This window comes from Nicotiana tabacum, chromosome 11 (assembly GCF_000715075.1).
Source record: "Nicotiana tabacum cultivar K326 chromosome 11, ASM71507v2, whole genome shotgun sequence".
NCBI lineage: Eukaryota > Viridiplantae > Streptophyta > Magnoliopsida > Solanales > Solanaceae > Nicotiana > Nicotiana tabacum.
The window spans coordinates 108,631,649-108,649,314 of NC_134090.1; the positions used below are offsets into that span (position 1 = coordinate 108,631,649).

The 17,666-nt window shown below is 36.2% G+C and overlaps 1 protein-coding gene across 1 annotated transcript; it reads left to right on the top strand.

The window, feature by feature from the left end:
• Positions 1-6,903: 6,903 nt before the first annotated feature.
• On the top strand, positions 6,904-11,158 carry LOC107814780 (protein PGR). Its single transcript, XM_016640242.2, has 5 exons — positions 6,904-7,166; positions 7,251-7,364; positions 9,020-9,242; positions 9,607-9,855; positions 10,944-11,158. The coding sequence occupies exons 1-5, from the start codon at positions 7,021-7,023 to the stop codon at positions 11,073-11,075; spliced, it is 864 nt and encodes a 287-aa protein (XP_016495728.1). The 5' UTR covers positions 6,904-7,020; the 3' UTR covers positions 11,076-11,158.
• The last annotated feature ends 6,508 nt before the right edge of the window (positions 11,159-17,666 follow it).

Genomic DNA, 17,666 nt, shown 5'->3' on the forward strand with positions numbered 1-17,666 from the left:
GATTCAAAAAAAAAAAACAAGTATATTCAGATTTCTAAATTCAATAATCATTTGAACTTAAAATTAAATCTAACAACATTACAACCAACAATTTCTATATTAAAACTAAACAAAATCATGAAGCAAACTGAAGAAATAATCAAAAATGATAATCAACAAACAAGAAGATCAAACTTATACTAATTTCGGATTCAAGAACAATCAAACAAAGTATGGACATAAATGAAAAGATTCATCAACAATAACAAGCAAGTTTTATTCAAATTTGAATTAAATTCGAATTAAGTTTAAACAAAACAAATAAACATATTCAAATCACTAAACTTCAAATAATCAATTGATCTTTTTAAATTAACTCCAACAAAATTATAACAAAGATACATGATTCAAAAAATTAAAAACCAAAACATAACTTCACATTAAATCACTGAATTAAAAACGAACTTTAAACAAAATGAACACGAATTTAATCTACAACAAACAACGGATTCAAGCGATTTAAACTAACATTCTTTTATATTAACATTAAATCCTTTTAAATTAATAAAACAAACTGAAAAATAATCAAATGAATCTTCAATTTAAATCTAGCAACATTATAATTAACTAATCAATTTCTACCTAAAATAAACAAGAAAAATGAATGAAATAAACTGAAGAAAAAAAAAACAAAAAAAAACGATGAACATGAAGTTAATATCAAACATATTTGATTTCAAATCCGAAAAATATCAAACAAATTACGGACAGAAACGAAACTTAAACCAACTAACCTGATCGGAACGACGATGAACTCGAGCCAAGTCTGCCAATGACCTAACGGATCTCGATTTCAACGAAACCCACCTTCCTTTTAAACTCGACGAACTCAAAACGACAAAAGACGACCTCGACGGATTGAAACTGAGGAACGACGAGCAGCAGCCATGAGAGCTCGAGCTCGATCTATAATCAAACTGACGACGATGAAGGGCGAAGCAACAACAGCAACGAAGCAGTTAGCAACGCTGCTCAACTGTAGCAGCAACACGAACAGTAGCAGCGGTATGAATTCATGCTGTCGTCCGACATGGAAGCAGTAGTTCGTCGGAGCAGCAGCAGGTGGGCGAAGCAGCAATAGCAACGCTGCTCAACTGGTGGCAGCGAGCTCGTTTGGACGAAGCCATGGTCGAAGTCGGCAACCATGAAAGCTTGAGCTCGAGATCGTTCATGGCTGCTCGGAGATGAAGAAACATCGAAGGTGGTCGACGATGCGACGGACTGTGTGTGACTGGCTGGACGGAGCAGCAGCTGCGCGATGACAGTAGGGTCATTTGGTCGTTTGGACGAAGAACGAAGAAGAAGCAGCAGCCATGAACGGCTGCTGCGTGTGTGCGTTTTCCATTATGTATGTGTGTGTATGTGTTGACGTGTATGTGTGTGAGTGTGACGGGGTGAGGGTGTGTGTGTGTGTGGAGATGGTGAAGAGGGTAGCCATTGATGACTTGCTTGGAGCTTGAGGAAGAAGAAGGAAAGAGGGGGGGCTTCAACAGTGAAAGAAAAGACTGTTAGGTTTTTTTTTTTTGAAAGATAGGGAAATAGGGGTGTTGGGTTATGGACTGGGTCGACCCGGTTTGAAATGGACCGGGTCATGGGGAAGGTTGGGTATTTTTTGGGCCTGTGGCTTGAATTTGAAGAAGAGGCCTAATTCCGATTTTCTTTATTTTTTTGCTCTCTTTTCTTCTTTTATTTTTTCTAAAACTAAATTCTAAAAATCCTTAAACTATCATATAGAACTAAATTAATTTATAAAAGCGCAAATTAACTCCCAATAATAATTAACACACAATTAAGTAATAATTAAGCATAAAATTGTACAATTGGACATTAAATGCTAAAAAATGCAAAAGATGCCTATTTTTGTGATTTTCATTTTTGTAAAACAAACTTAATTACTAACAATTGTAGGATTAAATCCTAAATTCAAATGCGACATATTTTTGTATTTTTATTAATTTAACAAATAAACATGCGCAGACAAAAATGCAAAAAATACCACAAAAATTCAAAAATTGCACACCAAGGAAAAGTATTTTATTTTGAATTTTTTGGGAGTAATTCTTTCATAGGTCAAGAATCACGTTCTTACAGAGGGTGAGAAGGTTCTTCTCTGAGTTTCCCCTATGAAGGGCGTGATGCGATTTAGGAAGAAAGGCAAGTTGAGCCCGAAGTTTATTGGCCCATTTGAGATCTTAGAGAGAGTTGGAGAGGTTGTTTATAGGCTTGCATTGCCTCCTAGCCTAGTGGGGGTACATCCAATATTTCACATTTCTATGATTTGGAAGCACCATGAGGATATATCACATATTTTAGACTTCGGTACGGTGCAACTTAATGAGAATTTGACTTATGAGGAAGAGCCGGTGGCTATTCTAGATAGGCAGGTTTGAAAGTTGAGATCTATAGATATTCCTGATGTGAAAGTGCATTGGAGAGGTCAACTGATTGAGGATGATACTGGGAGTCCGATTCCGATATGAGGAGTAGATACCTGTATCTTTTTGCCAGTACAAGTACATTTCTATGTCTGTTCGAGGACGAACATTTCTTTTAGAGGTGGAGAATGTAACCACCCCATAGGTTATTTTGAGTACTAGCTTCCCTTTTTGTATTTTGAGTTCTTTCATAGATTTATTTGATGATTTATGATGTATTTGTGTGGTTAGTGTCAATTTACGGAAAGTCCAAATGTGAATATCTAAAAATGAATGTGATTTTTTTACTTTGAAAGTGGTTAGTGTTGACCACAGTCAATATTTTTGGTAAACAATCTTGGATCGATATTTTGACGGATTCGGATAGGTTCATATGATGATTTTGGACTTGTAGGCATATTTGGTTCAGATCCCGGGTAACCTGAGGCCATTTCAACGCTTTATGTAAAAGGTTGGAAATTTGAGTTTGAACTTTGAAAATCTTGAGTTTTGGTGAGTGATTCTTTATTTTTATGTTATTTTGTTGATTTGAGCTTGAGAACAAGTTTGTATGATGTTAATATACTTGTATGAATGTTTGAATTAGAGCTCGAGGGGTTCGGGTGAGTTTAGATTAGTTGCAGACTGTTTTCACATAGTTGAAGGATTGTTGGTGTGCTGGGCTGCAGGTCTCGCATTTGCGAAGATTGGAAAAGGGCGGGCACTTTGCTTTTTGCGAAGTTATATCCGCTTTTGTCAATGGACGGGTATCGCAAATGCGATTGATAGGTCGCAATTATGACACTGGGGACCTAGGAACAGCTTTGCAATTGTGAAGCTTGGTTCGCTTTTGCGAGGTGTTGGACCTCGCAAATGCGAAAGATCAGTCGGATTTGTGACATCTAGGTTGCGATCAGTGGTTCACTTTTGCGTACATCGCAATTGCGAATAAGAGTTTGCGATTGTGATATTTGCAGCTGTGTAAAAGAATGAGATTTCGGGACTTAGTTCATTTTAAACAACTTTTTAGACCTACATTCCATATAGGTAGTTTTTTGAGAGAAATTTCTTCCCAACTTCATAGGTTAGTAACTTTAACTTGTTTTTATTCAATTTTCATTATTTTTTCATGACCAAATCTAAGATTTATACAGTTGAAATTGAGGTTTTGGGTAGAAACTAGGGATTTTGTAAAATTGAGATTTAAACCTCAAATTGAAGTCGAATCTTGAAACAAATTGCATATTTGGACTCTGAAATGAATGGGTAATCATGATGTGGTCTTAACTTCGGATTTCGACCATGTAGCCATGTGTTGACGTTTTGTTGACTTTTTCTAAATATGTTAATGATTGGACTTTTTTCATACGAAGGTAGTTCTAAAGCTTGTTTAAATAATATTTGACTAGATTCAGGTGGTTTGAAGGCTTATTCTAAAGGAAAAGCCGTGTTGGATTGTTGATCTCTGAAAAAAGGTAAGTATCTTGGTTAACCTTGATTGAGGAAATTAGGGTATAATTGAGTCTTATTGCTACATGATCTATGTGTTGGGGCATCGTATATACAAGGTGCCGAGTGTATATGGCGTTGTCTATGGGATAAACGTACAGGTAGAATTAACCTTATTTGTGCCATGTTACTTTGTATATTATGTCTTCCATGCTTTAGATAGATTGTATAATTCTTTAATTTCTCGTATTCATGTTATTTCCTATGTTGAGCTTAATGAGATATTGGGTGTTGAGATCGTTGAATTGTTGATTTGGTTGTTGGTACAAAGGTGTTGGTAAATTCTCATATGACGAGTTATGTTCAAATGTTACCCTTGATGTTATTTATGTTTCCCACCTTTCTTGGTATTGTGTTACATGTGATGCTTGGTGAGGAAGAGTGAAATGCACGAAGGGCATTGTCGTGCTTGTGAAGAAGAGTGATTGTGCATGAAAGGTGTTTTCGTACTTTAATTATATTATTGCATGAATGATGTTTTCGTGCTTGAGAGAAAGTGAGGTTATACGCAAAGGGTATTTTTGTGCTTGCTACTATATTATGATGTGAGTATGAGAGTAAAACCACGAAGGGTGATGTCGTCCCATTAGTTGGTTTTATTGTCCCTTTCTTGTTATCCGGATTGTGGACTTGACTTTGAGGTTCCGTATTTCGGTTTGATAAGTTGATCAAAGTTGTTGTAAAAGCATGAGTTGTGGTCTACTCAGTAACACCTTCCTTTACTTTTCTATTTTACGTTCCTTTACTTATGTATTTATTATTCTCTCACATTTTGGTAACCTATTATTGTACTTGATACTTTACTTGTCACCCTGTTATTTCTTGGTATATATAACTGTACATATTTATTTATAAGTGTCTTGCTTAGCCTCGTCACTACCTCATCAAGGCTAGGCTCGGCATTTATGGAGTACATTGGGTCGGTTGTACTTATACTATACTTCTGCACTTCTTATGCCGATTCATACGTTGGTCCCAACAGTCGCGAGAGGCGCTTAGCGGATACCACATAGACAACTCAAGGTGGAGCTGCATCCCTTTCACATGCCTTAGAGTCATCTTTCTATTTCTGTTGTATTATTTCTACTTTCCAAACAGTATTATAATTCTTTCAAGACAATGTATTTAGCAAACTCTAAAAGCTCATGTACTTGTGACTCCACGACTTGGGATGGTTGAACATTAATGTTGATCTTAGACTTATCATATACACCTCTGAGTTGCTTTTACACTATATTATTATCTTGTTGTTAGTATATAATTGCAGTTCTTTCGTATTTTACTGGTGTGTGTTGGCTTGCCTATCCAGCGGTGTACGCGCCATCACGACCCTTTTAATTGGAATTTTGGATCGTAATATTATTATAAATCAACTTAAATAATTCAAACTCTCAATTTGCCTCTAAATCGACACATTTTGCTTATGAGAATCTAGCCTTCTATGGTGACCTTGGTGCGTTTGGATCCTCCTTTTGTACTGAAGCGAGTCCTAACCTTAGAATTTTAGAACTTTGAGACTAAGGGTGCGTCTGACACGATGTTTTTCAATTTTTTCATGTTTGGTTGGCTTAAATATTTTAGAATTTTTTTCCTCATGAACTCATTTTCCTCCAATTACTTTATCAAATGGAAAAATATTTTCCAGAACTCTTTCTCAATCTTCCCCACTCAATTCTCCATCACCATCCTCACCGCCACCTCTCCACCCCAACCTCCCCCCACCTTCGTGCCCCACTTCCTACCCCACCCTACCCCTCCAACATCGCCACCGCACTCCGGCCCCTAACATCTTCCATTACCCTTACCCATTTTTTATCATGTGTTGTTCGCTTATTTTTCAAGCATACCAATGCAGACCTTGAATTTTTTATAATGATCAGCTAATGGTGGATTTTAAAGTTATTGAATTTATGTAAAATAAAACTGTTTTAAATTTGCATTAATATTTTGAATTGTTATTATAAAATAAAGATAAAAGTGGCACACAAACTAAGACCAGGTAAAAGTTGGAACGGAACGGAAAAGGTCCAATAATATCCTTAAACTATTGGATATACCTCAATTTTGTCCTCCGTTAGCAAATTGGGCCATTAATATCCCTCACGTTAGCAAACTGGACCAATAATGCCTTCATTTTAACGGCAGTCTACATAAGCCTTCTCAAAGGCATTAATTAGCTGATGTGGCATCCACGTGACATCCACATAAGCGGATCTCACTTAAGCCTGCTTCAATAACCCATTAGCCCATAAAACAAATACCCAGTTATCAATCAAATATTATTGGACCTTTTCCCATTTTTCCCATCATGAAATATAAGATCAAATATAACAAATAAGCCTGATCATGAAATCGCAAACCAAAATTGCAGAAAAAAAGAATGAAAAACAACAACAAGAAGAAGAACAATCAATCAAAATGCAGAGAAAAACAAGAATAAAAATTTCAAATCCAGATGCTACAGTATCATCATCTTCAGAAGAAGATGAACAAGAAAAGAGACCATAAAAAAAAGAAGCCAAAGTTCACTGTTCATGAAAACTTTCAAGGTAAGGTAAAAATTGGGTTCGAAAAAGAAAATGGGGAGAATATTGTGCTGAATATAGAAACCCATTTAACAATTGGAAAAGGTCCAATAATATTTGATTGATAACTGGGTATTTTATGGGCTAATGAGTTATTGGAGCAGGCTTAAGAGAGATCCGCTTATATGGATGCCATATCAGCTAATTAATGTCTTTGAGAAAGCTTATGTGGACTGTCGCTAAAATGAAGGCATTATTGGGCCAATTTGCTAACGTGAGAGATATTAATGGCCCAGTTTGCTAACGGAGGATAAAATTGAGCTATATCCAATAGTTTAAGTTTATTATTGAACCTTTTCCGAAAATACCACCGATTATGATAATTGAAGAGTTGATTATAGAGACTGAGCAGCCAAGTGAATATTAGAGAATCAAGTCAAAATAAGCCAACTCAACAACTAACATAAGTTCTCCACTTACTATCTCTCTAAATTCATAGATCAGCCGAAAGCGTAGCAGTTGCCGGCGAAAAAATGGAAAAACATTTAATTCAACCGGCAGTGGCTGCACTTGTTTCATCGGTAATCGCCATTAGAGCTCACAAACGGAAGTCTCTCAACTTGTCCGGCGCCATTTCTGGATTCATTGTCATGTTTATTCACCTTGCCGTTAATTACAGGTTTGCAACAGTCGCATAAACACTCTATTGTTAGTTGTTGATTTCTGATTTTTGATCTGAAATTCGTATGTTTGGAGTTATAAGGTTTGGAGCAATGTTGCTGGTGTTCTTTTTTACTTGTTCAAAGTTTACCCGATTTGGAGAAGATAGAAAGAGGAAACTTGATGCTGATTTTAAAGAGGGTGGTCAACGCGATTGGTAATATTCTCGTTTCTCTCATTGTATGACTATTGTGTACATAGTTCTATCATGAAATTGAAACAATAAATTAACTAGTTGAAGTAATACTTTATGTATGCGAATATGATTTTCTAACAGTAGAGGTTCTTCAATTCTCAAACTTACATATTGGTCTCTATGCGCTGACACTGGACCTATACAAGAACCATAATTACTCATAACATATTGATAAGTCTATCAACATGTTAGAAAATTTTGAAAAAGAAAATATGAGAAATTTAGGGCGGTGATATATGATTCATTTTCCATGATTTTTGCTATTTCTCTTGAATTTAGTGTTTGATTGATGGCAAAAAGGTTCTGTTGAAATTTAGTGTTGTTGAATTATGTCTAAGCTGAAAGCACGAGCGAAGTGTAAATTTTACATTATATTCACCTTATAGTGTTGCTTAATCTTCATACTTTGCGGTAATCCATGAAAACCACTCATAGATTCCTTGGGTTATGATGTTACGTGATTAATGCCAGTTTTATTGTGGATCCGATGCCATACTACTCTAACCATCCAAGCACTATTGCACTACGCCTAGATGTCGATGTGGCATGACTAACTTCTTTACCCATACTCATTCTTGATGTAGGAACCTTTGCTTACACTCCCTCATGTCGAGGTTGTGATGTGATAGAACCCCTTTACTAATTTTTATCACACCCAAGTACTAATGTAACCTGTGTCTACGTGAGCACGTCCCGATGTATACATTGTGAGAATTCATCACAATTTGATTTGTTTTACGCTAGCTATTGACCTACCACAACCTTCAGCTCCTTCCGGGCTTGAAACCGGTATTGTGAGCAAGATCACATAGGCGGTGCTTAGAAGCACCATGTTAAATTACAAAATTATAACTGGTGCCTTCATCTTATCTCATACCTTTCAATAGGTGCAAAGGAAGGACTGAGATGAGATGAAGATACCAGTTAATAATTTTGAAATTTAACATGGCGCTTGTATCCTTTGCCTGTATGAGGTACTACTTTCTGAAAAATGTTGTTTACTTGCTTGTCAAGTTATTTTAATAAGGGCTTATCTAACATTTATTACAGTTTTGACTAAAAATTTAAAATTGAAGTTTTCTTGAAGCAGTAAGAACTTTGACAATGTAGTGTTTTCTGATTTCTAAATAGAGAATGTGAACAGTTATTTGAATGCCGGAATTAAGTCTTTTGTAGAAGTTTTCTCAATTAGTCTGTGCTTTTTTGGATTGAGAATGAGGACAGTTAAGTGAATGTGAATATTTAGTCTTTCGTAGAAGTTCTGTACATTAATCTGTGTTTTCAAAGCACGTTATGTGCTTTGTGCTTAAAACCAATATTATCAACCAAATTTGTCGGTGTTGCAAACTTTCAGAAAAGTTCATTGTAGCCCTTTTATTTGCCAAAAGAAAATGATATCTTGACATCGTAAAATTGACAACTCACCTAGTCATTATGAGATAGGAATAAGAAGGAAGAGTAACATTTTGACACTTTATTCAAGACGAGTGTAATTTCAGCAGAATGTATTTTTAAATTTGTGTGATTGGATACCAAGTAACCTTGTAGAAAGCCCACAGGTAATTGTGTGAGAGAGTTGTTAGCTTTCTTCATTAGATTTTACTTTGCGTTTACAGGATTCAAGTCTTCTTCAACAGTGGCATTGCTACCCTTTTGGTCCTGACTACATGGATGTTGATTGGGTCACAGGACAAATGTCTGGATTCAAAAGAGTCAGGCATAATAACATCTTTAATTGGTGGTATCATTGGTCAGTATTGCTGCTGCAATGGGGACACATGGTCTTCAGAGCTTGGGATACTTAGTAATGAGGAGCCTCGGCTTATTACAACCTACAAGGTGGGAATTTAAAGCTTTGACATCTGCTTAATCCTTTAGTCTGACCCTTCATACATAGGAGAAAACAATGCACAGTGCCTTTTCTCTTCAATGATGAATAGGTATCAAATGCTGATTAAGCTTTTCCTTTTTTATTTTTTGTCCTTACAAATTTTGATTAGTTTATGGATAGTCAACTATGAGCTAGTCTCATGATAAACTGAGTTCTTCCCAGCTTAAGCCTGGAAACATGATAACTACCTTAAAAAATTTCATGATAATCAGTTTAAAATGATGCTTTATGTCAACCCTTTTTAAACTATTATCAGAAGGTAAAAGATTTAAGACATTATGTTTCTCATTTCTCCCTTATACTTAAAATCAGCCCGTTCGAAGGGGTACAAATGGTGGAGTGACAAAAGCAGGACTCTTGGCTGCAGCAGCAGCAGGCGCTGTCATTGGATTCACATTTGTAGTCCTGGGATTTTTCACTACAAAATGCACATCTGATGTGACTGTAAAGCAGCTTTTGGTGATACCACTTTCTGCACTGGCTGGAGTATGCGGTAGTGTTATTGATTCTTTATTGGGAGCAACACTGCAATTCAGTGGATTCTGTACTGTTCGGAAGAAGGTTAGTCGTAATTAATATCTTAAAATAACTAATTGATTTGTTTATGCAAGAAATAGTAGAGAGTAGCCAATCAGCCCACCCCCTCTTCTCTGGAAATGAAAACCAAAAATGTAGAAGACGTCCGTCAGTGCATTTTCTAAAACCATAAAAGCAATCCGTGTCATTTTTTGCTGAGATGGTTGAAGTCCATATCTGAGTTGCAACGTGTAATGTATTGCTAAGGTGCAGTCTGGCTAAAAATAATTCAAAAAAAATAACAACAACAACAAACCCAGTTCTGGAATTCAAAAAAAAAAAATCTCTAAAATATGCAAATTTTGTGGAACACTTACGTATAGCTTGCAAAGTGTGAATTTCTTTTTTATTCTTAAGTTGTAGATAAGTAAATGATTGATTTCCTAGATAAGTTATGCTATTTTCTTCAAATTTACCCTAGTTTTGGTTCTGATTTTGGGAATCAAATTCTATCTCGTCTCGTCGTGGTCAAAGTACCCAAAATTGTTTGACCAAATACGCTACGAATCTCATGCCCACACCCATTAGTGCTGTGTCGACACGGATGCGGCACCTAAACTGTCGTGTCGGAGCAACTTAGGTTATAATTTTATAAGTATTTCAGAAGATCTAGTTGATTAATATTCTTTGTGCTCTAATATCCAATCAAACGTTCTTTTAGCAATTGAAAGGTAAATGGAAGTGTCTCTTTTGCATACCTAAACTAAAGGATTATAACTTATTGAACCAAAAGAAGAGATATAGCCAGTCTACTGTATGTTTAGGAAATCATTTCTCAAAAACAAATTGCCGGTAGTTGTTCTTTTTTGCTAAGGAGATTTATTGAAAATATCTTAGAAGTATTGTTAAAAAAAAATCTGTTGATTCTAAGTGGTATCGTGATATTTAAAGCGAAGATATACCCCAGAAAAGATTTGGAGAGAAAAAGGATACCGAGTTCATTATGAAAGGAGCAAATGACTAAACAACAAGAAACAAGATTTTGGAATTTGGGACACTTGATATTCCTCTACCCTGTTGGTTATTGATGCTTCATAATTCGGAGTTTAATATGGTGATTTCTTAACTTGCAGGTGGTTGGGAAGCCAGGGCCAACTGTGAAGAGAATATCTGGTCTTACTGTCCTTGACAATAATACCGTGAACCTCGTTTCGATATTGCTGACAACAGCTATAACCTCATTTGCCTTCTTATGCATTTTCTGAGTGTATCCACTGACTCAACATAAATTCTGCAGAATTTTGTACCCATCGTTCAACAATGTAGAGGATTCTGTTCATGCAATAAATGCTACTTACTTTCAGAATCCATATCGAGATTAAGGGTGTGTTTGTTATGAAAGAAGACGTTTTCCTGAAAATGAGTGATTTTATCACTTATTTTTGCATGTTTGGTTGGTGAGTGGAACATTTTTTGCGAAAAATATTTTCTAGTTTTAGATTAGTGGAAAAAGTGGGGGTGGGGGCAAGTGGGGGATGAGAGAGAGGGTGGGGATGGGGGGTAGGGCAGGGTGAGGATAGGGGCGAGGGTGGGATGTGGAGGGTGGGGGTGGAGAATAGGATGAGAAGGTTGAAAAAGAATTTTGGAAAATGTTTTTCCTCCTCTTGATGGTGAAAATATTTTTTTCCAATTGATCAAAAATGAGTTCATGAAGAAAAATATTTTTCACAACATTTTATCAAACATGAAAAAATTGGTCATACCAAACACACCCTCATAAATGATAATGAATTTTTGTGCAATGCTGCCATTTTGATCTTAAAAATGCTGGGCGTTTCTTCTCTCTCGTTCTGTTTGTTGCACCATTTGCCCCTTTAGTTTAGAGACAATGACAAATGTGTGTGGGGCTAACCGTTAGAGGCGATGGCTACATGCATCAGAGACAGGGCCACTATAGAATTCACAATAGATAGGACTGTCCAAAAGATCCTGGCCTCCATGTATATACCGAGGAATAACCATGTCCAAGAACAGCAATGTCAAAAGAAGTAGAATTCAAAAATTAAGGTTGTTCTAAATATCTGAAATATACATTAAACTGTTACCGTGAACTTGTCTTGCATAATTCTAATACAAAGTACTTCCTACGTTTTTTATGTGACACGTTTTCCTTTTTAGTTTGTACAAAAACGGTCACATTTTTATATTTGGAACTATTTTAAATTTAACCTTTCAATTTGACACTTAGACATGATTTTATTGCCACACAAATGTCTGTAGCCTATTTTTAATCACAAGCTTTAAAAATATTTCATTTTTTCTTTAAAAAAATTATAATAGCTTTTGAGAATATAGCTTACTGAAATGGAATTGACTTTTTATAGTCCTCCTCTTCAACCCCCCCCCCCCTCAAACCTCCTCCCCAAGCACACACAAAAAGAAAAGAAGGAGAAAGGAGTTACTTTTTTTAGCCAGTGATTAGCACCCAAAATATGTATCGTATGAATTGTTTAGTAATTTAGGAGTAAGGGTGTTCACAGTTTGATTGAGTCAATTTTTCTTTAAAAGATAAACTAAATCAATTAAGTTAGTCTTTTAAATATTAGAACTAAAACAAATCACTCATGTCTGTATTTTATCGTTGGATTCTTGTCAGTATTCTGATGTTTTTTGACTTTCCATGTATTTTCTAAAAAATATGTACTAATGGGTACATTGCCACCATCCAATTTACCTAAGCCGTGATAATACCCAACTCCTCACAAATTGGGGGCAACCATAACCAAAATAACCATAAAAAAATCTCAATAAAGGATAACAAAGTCTAAAAGATTATAATAACGTAGATAATAATATCTAATACAATGGAAGACTAACAAAATCCTATAAACTAGTGTTAAAAATCACGAGCAACTAAGAATCGAACTAACTGTCTTAAAATACAAGTCTGTCTGAATATGAATAAAAAAGACTAAAATTCTAGGCTACCACGAACAAGCTGGCAGCTCATTGCTGGAATCTCAAAGAGATCTCCTAATCTCACTCTCTAATAGTACTGGTGGTCGCCTCCGTATATGCACTCACAATGCAAAACTGTAGGGTGAGTATAGAAGTATTCAGTATGTATCATTGGTCATTCCCAACAAGGTAGTGGCTAGAGTTGTATCGAAAACTCATTATATATATATATATATATATATATATATATATATATATATATATATATATATATATATATATATATATATGTGTGTGTGTGCCAGGTAAGAACAACATAATTAATTATATGCACAATCAACACTTATATGAAATGCATCGATAAGAGCTAGCCATATATCATATAATGTGATAAAGTTAACCTTTCCATCAAACCAACACGCCTAAGTGTCCAACAACATGCTAATAAGTCCCTTGCATAAATGCATCCAAGTAATTACCGGTATAAATTATAGTAACTAACATATTATCGTCATAGGTTAAACTATATTATGCAAAAACAATTTTAACCGCCAGTATGTAACTTAAGTCCATCTCATATATACTATATATATATATATATATATATATATATATATATATATATATATATATATATACTTACTGCGCAGTCCAGGTTAATAGAATAAAGGAGATGAAGGATAACCTCGTCATTTAGCGGGATTTAGTGGTGCCTCATTTTGAGGCAGGGGACATTTTGGTAGAGGCTATTCTGGTAAGCCAGTTTACTCAGTACTTCTGACTTCTCACGGTGCTCCAGTCAGTTATGGTTCCTATGGCACTTTTTTGGGCAGGCATCCTATAGCACACCTCAAGCTTATAGTTTATACCGTGGTTATTTTGGTTGTTAGGGAAAGACTCAGTGTCACGACCCCGAATCCCAGCCTCGAGGTCGTGATAACGTCTAACATTTCACTTGATAGGCAAGCCAACGTTAGCTAATTACTTGACCAGTTTTATCAAACTATGAAACTATAATAATAATAATAATAATAATAATAATAATAATAATAATAATAATAATAATAATAATAATAATAATAATAATAATAATAATAATAATAATAATGAACCGCGATAGTCTGAGATAGATATAATAAGTAACATGTGGCGTAACTAAACATATCCCAGAAATATGGTGTCACGAATATATGAGCATCTAGAGTACTACATATAAAGTCTGAATAAAATACAACTGTTTGAAACTAAATAAATAGTAGAGTCAGAATGGAAGGGGACTTCAGGTGTAACGACCCGGCCGGTTATTTTGAGAATATACGCCCTGATCCCCTATTTACTGCTTTTTCCGTGTCTATTTATGTTGTTGTGACTTGCTGGGATGGTTCATCTTGAGTTTCGGAGTATTTTGGGCCACTTAGTCCCTAAATAAGAGCTTAAGTCTTAGAATTTGGACCATAGTCGGAGCTGTATGAAGACAGCTCTAGAATGAAATTCCGTCGATTCCGTTAACTCCGTTGGGTGATTTCGGGCTTAGGTGTGTGTCCGGATTGTGTTTTGGAGGTCCAAGATTATTTAGGCTTGAAATGGCGAAAGTTGAATTTTTGGAGTTTCGGACCGATGGTGAAATTTTAATATTGGGGTCGGAATTCGATTTCGGAAGTTGGAATAGTTCCGTAGTGTTGAATATGACTTGTGTGCAAAATTTGGGGTCAATAAGGCATGGTTTGATTAGTTTCAGCATCGGTTGTAGATTTTTGGAAAATTCAAGTTCATTAGGTTTGGATTGGAGGGTGATTCGTGGTGTTAGCGTTGTTTGATGTGATTTGAGGGATCGACTAAGTTCGTATGCTGTTTTAGGATTGGTTGGTATGTTTGGTTGAGGTCTCGGGGGCCTCGGGTGAGTTTCAAATGCTTAACTGATTTGAATTTGGGCTTAGGTATTTTCTGATATTGATGAACCTGCCATAATCGCACTTGTGTATGTGGGACCGCAGGTGCGGTGCCGCAAAAGCGACTTGGTAATCGCAAAAGCGGATAAGGTCCAAGGCATCAGGGACCGCAGTGCGGAACCGCAAATGCGGCCAAGTGATCGCAGATGCGACCCCAGCCCGAATAAGTTGTTTTCGCACCTGCGATGCTTTTTGCGCAGGTGCGGGACCGCAAGTGCGTCCCCATGACCGCAAATGCGGTAATCGTTGGGCAGAAATATGAAATTTCGAGGGTTTGAAGTTCATAACATCAAATTCGATTTTGAACTCGGGAGAAGGCGATTTTGTGAGGTTTTTGAAGAGGAAATCAGTGGGTAACGATTCCAAACCCTATTTCGTTTATATTTCATCAATCTATTACTGTTTTACTCATCTAATCAAGGAATTTGAGTGGAAAAGTGGGATATTGGGGGAAAAGTTCCCCAATCGAATTTTTGGGTTTTGATCAGTTTTTTGGTGTCGGAATTGAATACTTTTTGGACGAGTAATCTCGTGAGTGAATAGGTGTTCTAAATTGGTAACTTTTACCAATTCCGAGACATGGGCTCGGGGAATTTTTTTGGGTATTTTTCTATTTTCTCGTCTTAGCTTTAAATTCATTAGCTAAACTAGTTGCTTGTAGTTTTATTTACGTTATGTAATTGATTTGATTAGATTTGGGACACTCGGAGTTGGTACTCATGGCAAGAGCGTGATATCAGATTGATTTGAGCTTGGTTCGAGGTAAGTGGCTTGCCTAACCTTGTGTGGGGGAATTTTCCTTAGGATTTTGGTACTGTTGTTATATGAATGTCGTGTACGTGAGGTGACGACTGCGTACATGTGCTAATTGTTGAAAACCCCCATTTTCATGAAGCAAATATGTTTTCCTTTAAATTGAGCAAATACTAGTATATGAAGTCTCCTGTTTAGCTTGGGAAAGCATGTTTATGTGACATAACTGCCTTACCTGCTTTAATTGCTTACTTTGATTCTGTGTAGCATGTTTAGGATAGAAATTACATGTTTAATTATACAAACTTGAATAGAACTGTAGATTTCCTTCTTGAGATTGTTGTGTATATTGATTTGGTTGTGTATTTACTTTGGGACTATGGAACGGTATTCCAGGAGATCCCCCTGCACATTTATATTTGGGACTACGGGACGATATCCCGGGAAATCCCCCCATACTGAATATTTATTTTGGGACTACGAAATGGTATTTCGGGAGATCCCCCTACACATTTATGATTTGGACTACGGGACGGTATCTTAGGAGATCCTCTGCACATTTACGTTTGGGACTACGGGACGTTATCCTGGGAGATCCCTTGTTGCTATCTCTATGTACTGAGTTATTTCTTTCTGTGATTTCATCTTTATTTATTGTTAGTATCTTAATTATACTGTCACTTTTCATACTCTTTTACCTTGTTATATATATATATATATAACCAGTAGGTCCCTGACCTGATCTCGTCACTACTCGACTGAGGTTAGGCTTGCCACTTACTGGGTACCGTTGTGGTGTACTCATGCCCTTTCCTGCACATGTTTTTCGTGTGCAGATCCAGGTTCTTCTACTCAGCCATACTATCCGTGAGGCGAGGCGATCCAGACACTTCAAGGTATATCTTTCGTGTCTGCAGACCTAGAAGTCCCTCTCTATTCTCCTTTCAGTTATAGACTTCTTGTATTTTCCTTTGTTTAGACTTCTGGAGTTAGAACATTATGTATTTTCTTTAGCTTGTGATTTATGAGATTACGGGTTTTGGGAGTGCTATGTTCAGTCGAGAGTGTTATTATTGTATTTGCCGAGTGACATTTTAAACTCTTTTATCATACTTACCCGTTAGTTGGCTAGTTTTGTATCTTTAATTCATTTTTTCGGAAATTGTTAGGCTTACCTAGTCGCAGAGACTAGGTGCCATCACGACAGTTTACGGAGGGAGAACTGGGGTTGTGACATCAGGGATGCGGACGTCGTGCAGCTATACCTCAAATCTCTAAAAGCAGTTGAATACGAGCAGTCTCGCTATGCACCGCTGGGTCTAGCACCGGTATATGCACAAGAAGTACAGAAGTGTAGCATGAGTACAATCAATCCCATGTACTCTGTAAGTACCAAGCCTAACCTTGACGAAGTAGTGATGAGGCTAAGACAAGACACTCACAATAAACTTGTCTGAAACAATAATAACAGGAAGCATGAATATAAATAAAACAATAAATTCAAATAAAAGAACCTGTAAGCCAACTACCAAAAAGGTCCCCACAACAACAGAATCTCAAGTCTCATATTACAACACCGAGAGCAATCTATATAGCCACAAACAACTTATAATACATTAAGTCCATTGCGGCGCACAGCCCCATCACACCATATCATCATCTCATATCACATTTCGTTCTTATTCTTTCGTATCATATCATATCACTTCAATACCATTGCAGCGTGTAACCCGATCCCCAACAATTTCAAATCATTAACATAAACAACTCAACAAAAATATTTATAAAATATCAACACAAAAGAAGTGAAATGTACGGAACAGTAAAGAACCACAGAATAAACAGAGCACATCTAACATCTCGGAATATCAAACATTACCGATTCATCAGTACAAAATAGCTAAACGGCTCACATAAGCGAAAACAACATAATAGAGAGCATCAAATATTGTAAGGACATTAAAAGCAGGTAAACATGTGACAATTAGAATATGCAATTAAGGCAAGTATAAACAGGTAGCAAATAAGCAGAAATCGTGTGAGAAATGAACAAATTAAAGCAAGTAACAATTAAATAACAATTAACAAGTATAGCATATATTCCAAGTAAGAACATGTAATATTTAAAGCATATAATAGGAAGTAACACGGAATAACTGAAGACATGGAAATAAATAGCTCAATCTTGCATGCTAA